This window comes from Centroberyx gerrardi, chromosome 4 (assembly GCF_048128805.1).
Source record: "Centroberyx gerrardi isolate f3 chromosome 4, fCenGer3.hap1.cur.20231027, whole genome shotgun sequence".
NCBI classification, from domain to species: Eukaryota; Metazoa; Chordata; class Actinopteri; order Beryciformes; family Berycidae; genus Centroberyx; species Centroberyx gerrardi.
The window spans coordinates 18,473,886-18,490,522 of record NC_136000.1 but is presented as its reverse complement, the minus strand read 5'-3'; the positions used below and the strand labels follow the sequence as shown (position 1 = coordinate 18,490,522).

The window sequence follows — 16,637 nt, the reverse complement described above, 5'->3', positions numbered from 1 at the left end:
AGTCCGCCGTTTTGAAGAGAGAATAAGGGACAGCTAAGGAGAGAGAAAACGGAAAGATAAAGAGAGAGCGACAGAGAAGAGAGGAGCAGGAGGGGGAGGAGGAGGAGGAGGAGGCGGCAGGATGGAGAGGGTGATAGATGGAGAGGGAGGGGAAGGAGAAGGAGGAGGGAAGTGGATGGAGAGAGGAGGAGCGAGGGAGAGGGGAGGGGAGGGGGGGAGTGGATAGAAAAGAGGTCACGTGACCACGTAGCAGCTGCAAGGCTGAGAGGGCTGTTCTAGGAGGAGAGAGAGAGAGAGAGAGAGAGAGAGAGAGAGGAAGCAGGAGGTTGAACAAGAAAGAGAGAGAGCTACAGATAGAGTGAGCGAGAGAGAAAAAGAGGGAGCAAGGGAAAGCGAGAGAGAGAGAGAGAGAGAGAGAGAGAAGACCGAGCGAGCGAGAGAGAGCAAAGAGAGACGGGGAGCGAAGGAGAGAGTGTTGGCAAAAGAGAGAGAGAGAGAAAGAGAAAGAGTCTCATAGAGAGGAACAGAAAGACGACGAGCAAGAGGAACAGTGAGCAGGAGGGTGAGTGTCTGTGTGTCTGTATGTATGTTTGAATTATGCGCACATGCATATGTTAGTGCGTGTGTGTTTGTGTGTGTGTGTGTGTGTGTGTTTGTGTGTGTGTGTGAACGAGATAGATAAATGTCAGAAGAACAGCCTGTAAGAAAAGATTGTAGAAAGAAGGGAAAAAGAAAGCAAGAAAGAAAAAAGGAGATTGTGCGTGTTGCCTTTTGTTAAATAAGCGCCAGTATGCTGAGATAAAAGAGAGAGAGAAGGGAAGGAGGGAGAGAGAGAGATAGAGAGAGAGAGAGAGAGAGAGTCGATAGAAACTGTCTTATCATCTCTCCCTTGACTGCTGGGCTCAGCAGAGACAGAGATATAGACACACACCGACGTGCGCACACATACACACACACACACACATACACACACACACACACATACACACACACAGACACACAAGCAGCTTCAGCCCTGTCAGGATCTGAGCTTTTACTCTCTCTTCATCTCTCTCCCTCTCTCTCTCTCTCTCTCTCTCATTCTCTCTCTCTCTCTCTGTCTGTCTGATTCTCTGTATCTCTCTCTCTGGCGCGCGTTTCATCTGTTTCTCTCCCTCTGCCTTTCTTTTTTCTCACTCCCTCCTTACAGCTCTCCTTCCATCACTCTATTTATCTCTCTCTCATTCGTGTTTGTGCTCATGTGTGTCATGTGCGTGCACACATGCGTGAAGCCTGGCAGGTAGAACGTACAGTAGAAGGCATCTCCGGTTTCTCTAAATATGACTTGAAAAGATTTATGACAGTTTCAATTAATAAAACCCAACATCTGAATATCCCTTTTTTTTTTTTCTTCGAATGCTTTAAAATCGTCAGCACAAGTGTGATGAGTGGAACATTCAATAATGGTGTTCAATGTGCGCGTATGAATTTTTCATGAGTGTGTTTACTGCTTTGACTGTTTGTTTGTTCTTGCTGTGGTATGTGTGTGTGTGTGTGTGTGTGTGTGTGTGTGTGTGTGTGTGTTGCAGTGGTAATGAGGTCATTGCTGTAGCAGGCAGGGGGGCTGCTGGCTAATTCCAGCTGTAATTAACATTAGTGGGTCAGTGAGAGGGTAGAGGGTGAAGACAGAGGTTACACTAACCATGTTTGCACTAAGTGTGGTCAATATAGATCGTTGTGTGTGCATGTTTGTAAGTTTGTGTGTGGCTGTGTGTGTGTGTGTGTGTGTGAGCGGGGGGGTTGTGTGGCATGCATGCATCTGTGACTGCGTAAAAATGTAATGATACCTCATAATGTTTGAGTGTGTACACACCCGCGGTCTTAAGATTTGCTGGCTGGCTCCCTTGAGGAAATGGACATGTGGGCACTCATGTGTGTGATTTGCTATTAGGGTCAGCGCTCTATTTGACACAGGACTACTACTCCCTCCACTCTGGCTCTCTTGGATTTGACCCTCGCGTTACACTCACTTTGATGTCCAGACGCGGAGGCAGACACACACACACACACACACACTTGCTCATTCTCTTTGAGCACTTCAGTATGAGGACTTTCGTTCCAAAGTAAATGAGATACCTTCCATGTGAAAAAAGCGACACCTACTCCTAAAAAAATGATTCAAAGCACAAAAATAATTTAAAAACAACTTTGCTGCGTTTTAAAGGATGGCAGTAGGTAATTGATGTCCTTGGCTGACAAAATGTCTACACTTTTATCAGCTGGATTGTGTTGTAGAGATATTGAATGGTGAACTTCAGGTAACGTTTTCTTTTTTTTTCCTTTTAGAGTTTGTTAAGAGTTTTAGAAATAAGCTCCTCATATCTTTCTTCACACTCTTTCTTCAGGTATGAACCATGAGTCCAAATCACCGTCATTAGGAATGATCTCCACGGCAACTCGCACCACGGCAACTGTCAGTCCCCTTAGCCCACTAACCAATGGGAACGCAGTTGCCCAGTCTGCAAACTCCGGATTCGCTGCTGCCCTCCGTAAACTGGCCAAGCAGGCCGAGGATCCCAGAGGTGAGCGGTGCACCTTCTTCAGGATAACGGCCTCCAACTGCAGGTCCTGGATAGCCAACATGGTCCCAAACACACACATCTAGTGCACACTCTTGTTGTTGGTCGCATCCAAATACATCCACCTCTACTACTCTCTCAATCATTTAATATATTTACACATTTTCATTGTATCTAGCTTCTAAAGCATAGGCACCACTCCTCATCTAAAGAGAGTTTAGTAAGTCAGCGGGCACTGAGCCAAGCAACTGACCCGTAAAAACACCATTAAGATAGGATGTGGATGAGATATGATGATGAATGAAAATTGGACCTTATATTGAGATGCAGTGCCAATGCTAACTGTGTAATGTAGATCCTGCTGCTGTCAGGAGACCAGAGTGGTGTGTTCAGGATTAATCAGAAACATTTCACTGACTGGTAGCTCTAGGGTGTAGTGGGGGTGTTGTGTGTGTGTGTGTGTGTGTGGGTGTAGGTGCATGTTTTTTGTGTGTCATTGGTGTCCTAATGAAGGTGTTGGATAAGAGCTGACCTATTCTGACCTCTCCCTTGCCGTCTCTTCCTTCATCCGTTTCCATTCATCTCCTCATAATGAGAATCTAATTACAGCCAATTATAACAAGCTCTCTCTCTCTCTCTCTCTCTCTCTCTCTCTCTCTCTCTCTCCCTCCCTGTAACATCTCCTTTTCTCTCTCTCCCTGCAGCTCTCTCTAGGTGAACTCATACATTCCCACCCTCTTTCAATCTTATTTCCCCCTTTTTGCCTTCTTTCAACATGTTAGTGTTTTTTTGTGTAATTGTGTGTGTATGTGTGTGTGTGTGTGTGTGTGTGTGTGTACGCGCATTGATTGGTGAGTGTTAGAGTAATAGAGTACTGGGAGAGAAAATGCCACTGACGACACACACACACACTCACCGCTGTCTCCCTTTATCACACTTACACCTCCTCCTCCTCCATGTCACACCCCACCTTCTCTTTAACACCTTCTTTTATTACATTCTTCTTTCCTTCTCTCTACCTCTGATTTTTGCCTCTTTTTTCAAACACACACACACACACACACACATACACATACACACACACAATCACCAGACACAATCACACAATCGTACATCTTATCCCTCTCCCCTTTTACTAGCCTCTTTTTCTCCTGTTTCTTTTTACCTTCCCTTATCTCTGTCATATTTTGCCAGAATGCTTTTACTCAAAATGATTGAATCTCTGTTTATCTTTTCATAGGGAAGCACAAAAAAACAAAAGTTTGTTTGTCCTTTTGTGTACTGTCTGTGTGTGTCAAGAGGGGATGTTTGATGCCCTAATCTTTTTAATCTGAGCAAAGTTCTGATACCTCCAGCTCATTCCTCCTTCTCCCTCTGTCACTCCTCCTCCCCTCTTACTCCCCCTCTCCCCCCCTTCCCTCCCTACATCCTCCCTTTCTTCTCCCCCTCTCCCCACCTCAGGTTCTGCCCTCAGTGGTGAGTCTTCTCCCGTCTCTTCCCCGGCTACCAGCCACAGTTCTCCAGTCAGCACCCCAAAGCGGGGCTCTTTAGGGCCCCTCCTGGGCCAGAGCAGGGGCCACGGTGTCCCCGGCACCCCCCCAGTAGTCACCATCGCCCCCACCAAGACCAGCAACGGCCTCTGGAGGGCCGAGGGACGCCAGGTAATGAATGTTCAAACACACACACACACACACACACACACACACAAACCCAAATCTCAGGCAGTATTTACGCCTGAATGACATATCGTCGCTGTCAAGTGAAAACCAACTTTAGTGATTTTCATGCTTTAACTGCAGCTGAAGGATTACATGCTCCTCCATGGCTTGAGAAAATCCTACAACCCTTCGGTTTATGAAACCTTTTCAAAACGAATTAGATAAACTCAAAACTGCATGGCGGTCAAGCTAAAAACAAGGCTGTTTTTCATAGTTCCTGAACAGTTAACATGATGCATAAGAGCGCTCTGTAATGTCTATCTGCTGCTATTCCAGACAAGCTTGAAACAAGACATCTCCTGTTCTCTCCATATAGCTTTATTTTTGTTTCCTTGTCTTTCTGGTCCCTCCCTCGCTCTTTAATCCCTCTCTCTCTCTCTCTCTCTCTCTCTCTCTCTCTCTCTCCTCTCTCTCTCTCTCTCTCTCTCTCTCTCTCTCTCATGCTCTCTCTGTGTGTAGATGAGTCCTCTGTCTCTTTCTCTCTCCTCTATCCCTCCTGCTGCTGCTCCCCCCATTAAAGAAATAGTCCCAGTGCTTGTCAACATCAAACTGTCAAAACCAACCATCCCTCCCTCCCTCTCTCTCTCTCTCTCTCTCTCTGTCTTGTCTCTCTCTCTCTTCCTCTCGCTAATCAGTCTCAGTTTTTTTTTTGTCTCCCTCTCCCATGTCTCTTTCAGCTACACATGAGGGGTTTGTAAAGAAACACTGGGGCTGCGGAGACTGGCACCTATTGTGTTCAGTTTCCTGCAGTGTTTGTGTGTGTATGTGCGTCTGTCTGTCTCTGTGTGTGTGTGTGTGTGTGTGTGTGTGTGTGTGTGTGTGTACTTGACCCTTCACCACAAAAGGCTTAGGATGTGAAGAGGGAGCTGTGTATGTATGTGTGGATGTGTTTGCTTGTGGGTGTGTGAGTGAATTTAAGCTGGGGCGAGGAACCAGGCCCCCCGCACAATGCAGGGGTTAGCCCCCGCAGTAGCCACTTCCCCCTGGATCAGAGCTGCCTTTCTCCCCCTTCACAAAGACCACTCTGTGGCTCTGCCTGCCTGGGGCTCCCATTCAGACATTCAGAGAGGGAGGGAGGGAGGGAGGGAGGGAGGGGGGAGGCAGGAAAACAGAGAATAGGATGTTAAGAAAAGAAGAGAGGGAGCGCAAGAAAGAGCAGGAGAGCGACAGAGAGAGAGAGAGAGCTCTACAGCTTGGCGTAGATTCAATATTTGTCCTTACTGTATGCAGATTGTCCTAGAACAGAGAACGCCGGAGCACAGGAAGATCTATCCAATCGGAGCGGAGTGTGTGTGTGTGTGTGTGTGTGTGTGTGTCGTTGCATCTGTGAAGGCCATTGGCTATCTACTGGGAGGTCAGGGGTCAAGGAATGTGATGGCTGCTGTCCAGATCCCCCCCCCCCCGTCCCCCCCCCCCGTCCCCCCCGTCCGCCTCTGTGTCCCCCCCCCCCAACTAATTTTCCCCCTCATTTTGAAACATTGGAGATTGCTGAGGGAGAGGGAGACGGTTCATCATTGGAAAGCTTGGTTTGAATCTGCTTTCCATGAGAGAGATATTCAAAACTATTCAAAGCCATTCAAAGCGTAGAGATTTCACTGCAGCTGAAGTGTGTTCTTAAACTAGACTATAGCAGATTGGGTTTTGCTGAGAAGGGTCATTTGTTTGTGGTTTGTCCATGGTGAGTCTGACCTCTATTGCTATCTGTTGCTGTAGCAACACAAGATTTGACACATTAGTGGAAATGTATCTTTTTTCTCTATAATGAACAGTCAATGGTTTCCTGGCTTCACTGGATGGCACTATTTCTTATTTATCCTGGAAAATCCATTTCTCCATTCCGCACTCTCCTTTTTTCAGTGTGTTTCCTTGGTCCCAGGGTCAAAAAACATGCGAATGGAGGATAATGTTACATTTTTTAAGGTTATTTTTTAGCATTTTGCCTTTGTTAGACTGTTGGAAGTTGAGAGAGATAGGAAAGATAACATGTGACAAGGGTCCTGGGCCAGGTTTGAGCCCAGGATGACACATTTACATTGTATGTGCTCTTGCCAATGTTACATTTATGTTTATGTGGAAGTTTGGGAAACATCCCTTTGTAATTTGAGTTTTTGTTGTGGTGGTGAATTGAGGATTGTAACTTTAGTATAAGCAATCAAGGATCAAATGCAAGTTGTATTGTGGCTACCAAATCCTCTAAGTGGGAAGTTTAATAGAGAGAGAGAGAGAGAGAGAGAGAAAGAGAGAGAAAGAGAGGGAACGATGAAGGAGAGAGAGAGAGCAGTTGGCCAGATAGGATCATCTTTCCACTTTGATCTTGACCTGTTATGACATATCAGACCCACTTTTCCACTCTGCTGAGCCTCTGGGTGCAGCTAGGAGGTTTTTACCCAATCTCTTTATCTCATTATCCTCTCCTCTTTCCTGAACGCTTCCTCTGTTTAAATGGCGGTTTAAATGGCTTCACTCTAAAACACACTTCAACAATATGGATACACATAGTAATGTCTCCTCTCACACTGTCTGTCTGTCTGTCTGTCTGTCTGTCAGGCTGAGCCGGGTGTTCAGGGGATCAGCAGGGAGCGGGTGGGTGCTGAGAGCACCCAGCCCCAGCAGGACAAGAGGACGCCCCCCATCCCTTCACCTCACCCTCTGGCTCACCCGTTTGGCCTCACCCCCAGCACTGTCATGCAAGACCCCCGAATACAGAGCCTTAGGTAAGCGCCCCTGACACTTGTACATACACACACACACACACACACATTTGGACGCTATATATTTGCATCTGAGTAAAGTGATTTTTATTTGACTGTAACCCGCAAAAGCATTCATACCCACACACTTTGGAAAGTACACTATAACATTTTAAGATTACATTTATATCGTATGACCTATATGTGACATAATATGTACGATAACATCTCTCCCCGCTCCTCCAGTTTGCCTGGGCAGATGCACCCCGTGGTTCCCTCGGGTGCCGTCCCAGAGGAGTACCTGAGAGGGATCCGGCCCTTCGCCGCCTCAGACGAGCTGCGGCTGGCCTCCCTGCCCCTGGGCCTCGACCCCGCCACCGCTGCCCACGCTGCTGCTGCTGCTTACTATCACCCTGCCTACCTGCACCACCCTCTTACCTTACAAAGGTAACGTAGCAAAATACGTCAGCGTTCATTTAACTCTGAAAGTGTTCAAATCAGTGCTGCCAGTGTTTATAGGAGCCCGATCAACACTTATTAACACTGGAAAAGTACCTCCTCCACTACTCCACTCTCTTACTATACAAAGGTAATACTACCACCCAAAAGACACCATCCTTTTACATTACAAAAACACTCCACTACTGCCACCCAAATTACATCAGGGTAATTACATTACAACACCACCTCACTATGCAGCTACTCCTACCACCCTCAGCTACCTTTTAATCTATAGGAATACAGTTTTTGTTAGTCAACTTAACTGTTAAAGGATGAGAACATAGACACCAAAATCATCCTTGTGACCCCAGTGGATCATTCTCTCTCTACCAGGGACGTATGATTTTGGTGATTTAATGTTCTATTCACTTAACGGGTAAATGGCGGGCCAATCTCCCAAAAACTTGGATGTATTCCTTTAAATAGGTGCTCTTCCTATTCTGCCCCTATTCTTCCTATACCCTTCATCCCCGCTGTGCCCCCTCTCTCCTACATCATTAACCTCCTATACCATCATGCGTATACCGTCCTCTCACCTTCACTGCTATGACATTACCGTTGTTTATCAGCTGGATGAACTTTTCCACAGATGCAGTGTTATTGACTTGCCTCTGTCCGCCGTTGGCAGGATGGAGGAGTCTCTGTGTCTTTCTGCGCTGCGGTCGCAGTTCTACTCTGTGCCTGCAGGGGGTGCCTTCCCTCCCCTCCACCCCTCTGCCCTCCACCTGCACCTGCCTGGAGCCCGCTACCCTGGGGAGCTAAACCACACAGCACTGGCTGAGAGGTACCACACACACACACACACACACACACACACATATACAGTACATACTGTACATACATACACATCTTTGTTTCTTTGTTCTTTCGCTCTTTCGCTCTTTCCTTCTTTCTTTCTTTCTTTCTTTCTTTCTTTCTTTCTTTCTTTCCTTCCTTCTTTCTTTCTTCCGTTCTCTCTCTTTTTCTCTCTTCACCACACACCTTTCTCTCTTTCTCTCTCTGCAGGGCTGTGTAATCTCTCTCTGCAGGGTAGGCACAGGTTGCTGAGTGTGTGATATTTTTAGCACACACCCCACAGTGCCTCCTATACACTCATCACACGCACTGCCCTTCCAAGTCTCGCTCTGTCTCACACACACACACACACACACACACACACATACACACACATGCACACACTCATATGCACACACATACACATGCATATGCAAGCTAGTACGCACATACCAACTCACACACATGCATGTAAGAAAATCTCTCCTCTTTCTCTCTTTCTCTCTCTTTCTCTCGCCCTTTCTGTCTCTCCCTCTCTGTTTTCTTTCAATACTTCAAACTCCTTTCTCAGCTTCACAAGACACATTGTTGCACAGTGGCATACTGTGCAGAGGAAATGTTTGTGTTTGAAATGGATGGTATTTATTGTCTGGGTCTGTAATGGCTCCTGCATATCTCGTAGGTTTGTTATTGTGCTATTGATTGCTTGTGAATGTGTGCGCTTGTATGTGTGTGTGTGTGTGTGTGTGCGCCTGTGCGTGTGCGTCCTTTTCCTGTGGATACCTATTAAGTGTTCATCTGCTCTTGCTCAGTCATGCTGTGTATGGATTATTTTCCTCATGGTAAGTGGAGTATGTGTGTGTATTTGTGTGTGGATGTGTGAGCGTGTGTATGTTTGGGCAGAAATGTTTGTGTGAGGTTCACCAGTGTGTGGTTAATATCTGCCTCATGTTGGGTGTTGCATCTCTCACCTTCTCCCCCTGTGTGTTTATGTGTGTGTGTGTGTGTGCGTGTGTGCGCGTGTGTGCGCGTGTGTGTGTGTGTGTGTGTGCATACTTGTCAACCTCCCCCACAGGCTACAGATGGAGAATGAGCTCCGCCAGCGAGAGAGAGAGCAAGAGCGTGAACGAGAGAAAGAAAGGGAGCGAGAGGCTGGGCTGGAGCGGGAGCGGGAGAGAGAGAGAGAGAGGGAGGAGGAGAGAGAGAGAGAGCGGGAGAGAGAGCTGGACAGGCAGAAGGAGAGGCAGAGGGAGAGACAGCAGCAGATGGTCAGAGCGGTGGAGAGCCACTACCTGGCTGAGCTGCAGGCTCGGAGGGCAGCACCGGAGGACAGGGCCAGGCCGGGGGAGAGGCTGACCCCGAACAGACTGGGTACCAACACACACACACACACACACACACACACATGCTAACACATACACGTACACATGCATGCATGCACGCACACTTTCAAAAACTTGCCTGTGTCATATTACATGAAAAATAATGTATTCTGATTTCAGATACTTGTGAAAAATTAGAGCATTACCTCTGGGAATACTTTTACAGTGAAAGCAAGAATCTCAAGAAGCCATTTAAATAGTAGCAGCTGTTCTCCCACTTACAAAATGAAAATGTGGCACCAAAGAAAACTTATGTTTGTATGCATACCTGAAATAAATTTCCTTCGTTTTGTAATTTTTTTTTACTTTTTCTTATCTGTACTTTTATTCCTCAAATATGGCAAAGTAATCTGTAATCGTTTGGTAATTCCTTTAGATTATGTTACAGATTACAATGATGATGAGTTTTAACATTTTTTAAGTAACCTACTCAACCCCGCACACACCTGAGCAGTTTATTGGTAATCCTGCCCACCCTTATCAACACTGCTGAATATGTTTAATAACAAGTCTAATAACTAATAATTAATAATTCATTCTAACTCTATCTCCAGATAAACTCAAGGAGCCAGACCACCCGGGCCTTGCAGCACCTAAGCCTCTGTCGCTGCAGCCTGGCCTCCACCCCTCCATGGGCTCCATCCCACACCCTGTGCCCAGCCTGGTGCCCTCTCATCTGGGGAAGCATCACGCTGCTGCTGCTGCTGCTGCCGGGGGGATCCATGGGGCTCTAGCAGCTGCCATGATGACTCAGAGGGCCAGTGAGGAGGGATGGTTAACACGCCAGCGACGGCCAGGCCAGGAGAGGGAGGGGCCACTGGAGCTGGGCCTCAGGTCACCTGGGAAAGGGGCGGAGCCAAGGAGAGACGGCCACAGGTGAGAAAGCCACATAAATCAGCAGATGATTTGTACTTTTTCTATAATGCCGCTCAGATTACACAGAGACTGACAGTCAAATGTAATGAAAATGTCCAATGAGAACTTGAATACAATTTTATAATACATTTTTTTCTAAACAGGACCAACTCAGTCCATCACCACCTGAGCAACAAAGACATACCTCCCCGCCTCGGCGCTCCACCTCCCCTTATCTCTCCGAAAGCTCCCCCTCACCCCCCTGCCCCACCTCCGACTACTCTCTGGAACCCGGCCTCCCTCGTCGACACCCCTACGGACACCCGTCGAAAATTCAACCCTCCTACGCCGCCGAGCCGACCGCCTCCGGGCCTGACCAGAGCCGACAGGCCGCTGAGCTGGGGGGAGAAGCTGGAGGAAGGAGGCAGGAGAAGGGCGGAAGTCCCAGAGCGATACCTGTCACTGAGGGGACCCGGTGCGCCGGAGCCAGGCGCCTGGAACAAGGCCGAGCAGGACCGGCCCGTCCACCACCTCTACCACCGCCATCACCTCAGTAACCTCCACCAGAGGGCCTGCGCGCCCCTGTCTATCCCCGGTACCTGCACCGAGCGGATGGGCCATCGCCAGGCGGCCTCTCCCTCTCCGGCGAGGGAGCGGCAGAGTCAGGCGCCCGACAGCATGCTGGTGTACGACGAGGTCCTGCAGCAGCACCGCCGCCTCCTCAGCAAGCTGGACCTGGAGGAGAAGAGGAGGAGGGAGGCCAGGGAGGGAGGTGAGTCGGATGATGGAGACGGAAAGGGAGGTGGGGGGGGGGGGGCGGAAATGAGAGAGGTTTGGAGCCCAGAGAGCGTACTGATTATAGGAGCAGGAGGGAGGAGGGGACGAGGGAGGAAGGAAAAGATTGAGTGACTACGGGGAATGGTTGAATGACTAACCCTTATGTCATTAAAAACTAAGATTAGCCCACCGGCCTGCTATTTTTTTATAATGATAATGATAATTTCTCTCTTTCTCCACTCTCCCCAGGTTATTACTATGACCTGGATGAGTCGTATGACGAGAGCGATGAGGAGGAGGTGAAAGCTCATCTGAGGAGAGTGACAGAACAGTCTCCGCTCAAACTGGACACGTCCTCTGAGGTACGCAAACACAAACAAACAATCAGACAGACACACGCCGTATATATTTATATCCAAGGTCTCGAAATGCTTCCTCTGACGTGAGCGATTGATGATTCACCCGCCACAAATTTCTCCATTCCAAAGAAAGTGGATTTTCTGCGCGTGTGCGGCCTGACCACGCTGGCCCACCGCGACGAGCTCCTCGAGCGGAAGAAGAGGAAAAGGAGGAGGATGCTAAGAGAGCGCAGCCTCTCCCCGCCGGCCGTACGGGGCAAGAGGAAGGCCTGCGCACCTCCGACGACCCCGCCTCCCCTGTCAACCCCCTACACTGCCGAGCAGATGGACAGCACCCCCGAACTGGAGGGGAAAAAAGACTTCCTCCTTATGTTCAACCTGTCCCATGTCAGCCCACAGCAGAGGAGAGGTAACAGCCTGTTTAGCATCCTCTCACACACACCACCTTTTACTCTCGGAGACCTCACACTTGTTCTGGTGATTCCCCATGCAGAAATATAACATTCAGCTCCTCTCACAGTTTTTTTTTCTTCACTGAGACTGTCGGAGAGGTGAGAGGAAAATAGAGTGAGGGAGACTCAGGAGAGAAGGTTGTGGTGTGAGTCAATCCTAACTCCAACAGCAGTAGAGTTGATTCAGGAGTCAGGAGTCTTAACCGCTCCATCACCTGCTACTGAAAATATAGCATCAATTAAACCTTTATGTACTCCTGCAATATAATTATTAAATGTATACATATACTGTAGATTCAGATTCAGAAAAAGCTTTATTGGCAGGAATCAAGTAGTATTGGGTGTTGCCAAAGCATATTACAGTAGTACAGGATAAAATGAGGTGCAATATAGATGAATATAGGAATTATAGGAAATATATGAATTCATTGAAATATGATTCTATGCAATGCTATGGATAATACTCATATGCAATGCATCCTAGACAATTTAGTCACTAATTGTCATCCCTGAGATTATAACACATTATATATAAAAATATTTTCAAATGGCCAAAATCAATTCAAATTAAATATTTACATGTATTTGGGGATGTATTTTAATATGTATGTACATATATGTGGTAGTTTTTTCAAATATACTATGTCACTATATTTTCATATGGGTCAAGACATTACTTATCATCCATTTACTGACCTTTTTCCTTCTTCTCCTGCTGCCAGTCAATTTCTAATGTTCTCTTTTCTCAAATGTGAATGACAGGTGTTCTCATTCTGTCTTTTTCTCTGTAGATAAGGAGAAGACGGAGGAGCTGCTGAAGGCCATACAGAGGAAGACTGTGACTTTAGACACACTCAGATATAACCCATTACCTCCGTGTAGCAGCCCCCCTGCTCCCTCAACCGGTGAGACAGACAGACGCACACACACACACACACACACACACACACATACACATGTTAAGTGTTACAAAAAGCACTTTCTCATGCACTGTTCAAATCTCTCCTCAGGTGACTCCTCATCAGCCCCCCTGCCGTGTCAGTCAAACGGACATCACTACCCAGACTCCCCCAGCCCTTCCCCTCCCTACTCCCACAAACCTAACAACACCTTCCATACAGACCCATTCAAGCCCCCCGTCGACACCCCAACGCCCCGCATCCCTCCACCCTTGGCCCCCCATCTTGAAAGGACTGGATTCATGGAGGGTCACCCAACCAAGAAGTTCCAGGGCCTCCAGAATGGAGTCGCCGCTTCCGCCCAGAGAAAGGAGCCCAATCCAGTGCAGAACGGGCGGAGTCGGCCCTGGGAGAGATTCACACCGGAGGCCTTTGCTCAGCACTTCCACCAGGCTGTGCTGCAGTCCACACACAGCACACTGCAGAACAAAGGTTAGCCACTCTCTCCCATAGGTATATGACCTGTGGAGTTGGTGGTGAATTGTAAAAAGGGAATATCCCGCCATCTAGTGGTGTTTATATGGAACACTCTAGGAAATAAACTAGTGAAATGTCTATTGGCGACCATATTGCCTCTTTATGATGATGTGTTGGAAATGGCTGACATTGCCTCTGTGTCCCACTCTTTTCTCCTAAGGAGTCTCAAACTGCGTCTCTGAGGCCGCCGTGAAGGCCGACAACTCGCTGCCTCACAGCGTCTCTCCGCTGAAAAGACCAAATCTTCACCATGCCCCTCAGCATGCGCACATCAATGGCCATCACTTCCATTCCCCTCTGGCCCAGCGGGACGCTCCAGGGCCGCGGGACCACCTGTCTGAGGAGGAGGAGGAAGAGTCTGGGGAGGAGGAGGAGGACGAGGAGGAGGAGATGGAGGAAGCTCCGAGGAAGTGGCAGGGGATTGAATCTATCTTCGAAGCCTACCAGGAGTACATGGATGGTAAGATTACCTTACTTAACTGAAAGATTCTTTCTTCATTGAAAGAATTGAAAGAATGAAATAAAGTTTGTGGATTTGTTATTTATTATTTTCAGTGTACAAAGTGTGCTCTAAAAGGGATTTCCCATCATTAAAAGTGTAAAAGCTAGAGGAGTGTGTATGCATCCTGAAGAACTCTCAAAGAGCTGCTTGCTAAAGGACAGATTCTCACTGTTACACCCCTTTCACACCGGACTAGTGACTTAGAAAAGTGGATCCCACAAAATCACCCTGCAAAGATCAGGGTTCTACAATTAGACTTGGGACTTGACTTAAGACTTGTACCTCAGGACTTGAGACTGACTTGGCCAAGTTGACTTGGTCACACTTCTGGTAGAAAGTAAACACATCTGCATTTGACGATGACCCACAGGACATTGCTGTGTCTGAGGCTCAGTGTGACTTGCCTCCTACATGGGACAGACCCAGATCAGCATACTGTAATATTCTCAGGTCGTGTGTGTGTGTGTGAACGGGTTATCAGAGTGCATGACTAGGGCATCTCATCCCAAAAGTTAATCCAGCTTAGCATCTAGTTTTTCCCCTTTGTCTTTATCGTCTCCATATTTCTCTCTCTACTTTCTTTTCAGAATGGAGTATAGAGAGACAAGTTCTTCACAGTCAGTGCAAGAGACTTGAAGCACAGAACTACAGTCTCACCAGGACTGCAGAGCAGCTCTCTCTCAGTATGGGGGTAAGTACCTCCGACTGGCTGTCGGCTGATACTGTACGCCTGTCTCGTTGTTTCTCACAGATCTTTGTATTTCTATCTTTTTGCGTCAGATTTTCCATTTTCTGTTTGTACTCCCGTTTGTAAGCGCTGCAAGTCAGTGCCAGAAAATCTGGGTTTTGTAATGTAAATTGTATCCATTTTTCATTTGTCAGGAGCTGGTGAGTCAGAGGCAGAAAGTGAGAGAGGAGAGAGAGAGACTGCAGGCCCAGCTGGAGCACTTCAGGAGGTGTTTGACACTACCTAACATTCACTGGGGCAGGGGCCAACTCAACGGGCACACCCCGAGGTGACCCCCGACACCGCACCTCTAACGGCTACGCCTCTGACAGCCAAGAAACAGTAACGAGAGCAGGAGAGACAGGAGGCAGACCGGTCGCTGTGCTTGAAGCCCTGGAAGCAGCCAGTCCTCGTCTTGTTACCTTGTTGGCCAATCAGATCTACTTCCTGACTGGTTCCAGATTCCACTGATGACCCGCCATGTTTGCCATGGTGACCACATAGTCTGTACATTCTGTCTCTCATTCTGCCCATGGTTGGTAAGCAACACTGTGTTGAACGTTATGTTTGTTTGAAAAATGCTAACCACTCCCACTAGACCCCTAGTTGGCTTTAAGGACTTTAGCTCACATCATATCCATGTTGCATAGACTGCATCGATCCACACCAAGAGATGTATCAAGAAGTGACTTGGCACAAATCTATAGTCTCTCCAGACAGCAATGAAAAGACATTAGGTGTGTAATAGTCACTTGGTTAATACACAGAGAACGACACTTCAGTCAAGGAATCAAAGCACACCTCAGGCCTTAAACTTGATAGGATGCACTTGAAATGGAATTTCGGGAAGTACTTGACCTTCCTCTGTTGCAGAATATTATAGTATCTACCAAGTACTGTATCTGACAGATGCAGCAGTTTGTACTGCGGTTGTGTGCTAGTAAAGGCTCTAAAGAGAATAGGAAACGTCTAAAAGATAATATCTATAACATGGCAAATGGTATCAGTGACATTTTTTGAGATTTAATAAAATTTTTCCATTGGTAATGTCAGTTGTGATAGACAAAGAATTTTGTACGTTTTATTGTTTCAACCATTTATTGTGGGAAGCCATATATTTTGTTTGAATTGCTGCTGGTCAGAATAAAATGTTTAGAAAAAGTGAAGGATGTTAGGAAAATTGTATTTGAACACATTTATGTTATGTCAGAAATGTTTGGGGGGAAAAAGAAGATGCACTGGAGCTGGAAGGCAGGATGGCAGATCTCAGTCTTTGTGTTTCTCAGATCATCATCAAGTTGTCGTTACCATTGTTTCAATGGTCGTCTCAGACTCCCTTTCCTGAGCCCTCCACACACCTGTACATTTTGGAAAAACTCAAAAGGAATAGAAGTTGTGGTTTTTGTAGGCCTCTTTGCAACATTCTTATTTAATTGGCATCACTTGAGTGAGAGTTCAACACTCTCAGGCAAACTGACCAATCTTACAAATGTTGCCACCTACCTGTATCTGGCTTAGGGTGATTTTTCATGACATCATTTTGACAACTAAGTTTAACTGCCTTTTTTTTTTTTTACAGAAAACAGAACAGCCAAATTATTCTTCAATTCCATTTTAGGAAAGACAAGTGTCAAGACTAATATACAATATCTTTTCACTTGATACTCCTAGAGTACTTCATACAAATTCTCCCATTGTTTATGGGTGACATAAACATTAGAAACGACAAATCCCTTTGTGAACAACAGTAGACTTCACCTTCTCCGGTCTTTTGACGAGATTTATTTAAAGATAGCCAGTCAAAACAGTGTCTCAAAATCATAATTTTTTGCTTTGCCTCTGAATACGATAATCCCAGCGGCCCTTTCATAGAAGCACAACTACAACAGTAAATCTACAGCAGTAA

The 16,637-nt window shown here is 46.9% G+C and overlaps 1 protein-coding gene across 1 annotated transcript; it reads left to right on the top strand.

Moving 5' to 3' along the window:
* Positions 1-500: 500 nt before the first annotated feature.
* On the top strand, positions 501-15,208 carry LOC139927934 (genetic suppressor element 1-like). The gene is made up of 16 exons (XM_071920282.2): positions 501-562; positions 2,385-2,561; positions 4,020-4,219; positions 6,824-6,990; positions 7,213-7,413; positions 8,096-8,251; positions 9,317-9,612; positions 10,178-10,499; positions 10,643-11,250; positions 11,505-11,617; positions 11,744-12,023; positions 12,858-12,971; positions 13,077-13,457; positions 13,663-13,962; positions 14,592-14,695; positions 14,887-15,208. Exons 2-16 carry the CDS (start codon positions 2,387-2,389, stop codon positions 15,022-15,024), a joined length of 3,555 nt encoding a protein of 1,184 aa, XP_071776383.1. The 5' UTR covers positions 501-562; positions 2,385-2,386; the 3' UTR covers positions 15,025-15,208.
* The last annotated feature ends 1,429 nt before the right edge of the window (positions 15,209-16,637 follow it).

Excerpts from the sequence above, each read along its gene's own strand:
- LOC139927934 (XM_071920282.2), top strand. The coding sequence starts at position 2,387 with ATGAACCATGAGTCCAAATCACCGTCATTAGGAATGATCTCCACGGCA. Across the intron at positions 4,220-6,823 it reads GGAGGGCCGAGGGACGCCAG|GCTGAGCCGGGTGTTCAGGG; the intron begins GTAATGAATGTT and ends TCTGTCTGTCAG. Across the intron at positions 8,252-9,316 it reads CACACAGCACTGGCTGAGAG|GCTACAGATGGAGAATGAGC; the intron begins GTACCACACACA and ends CCTCCCCCACAG.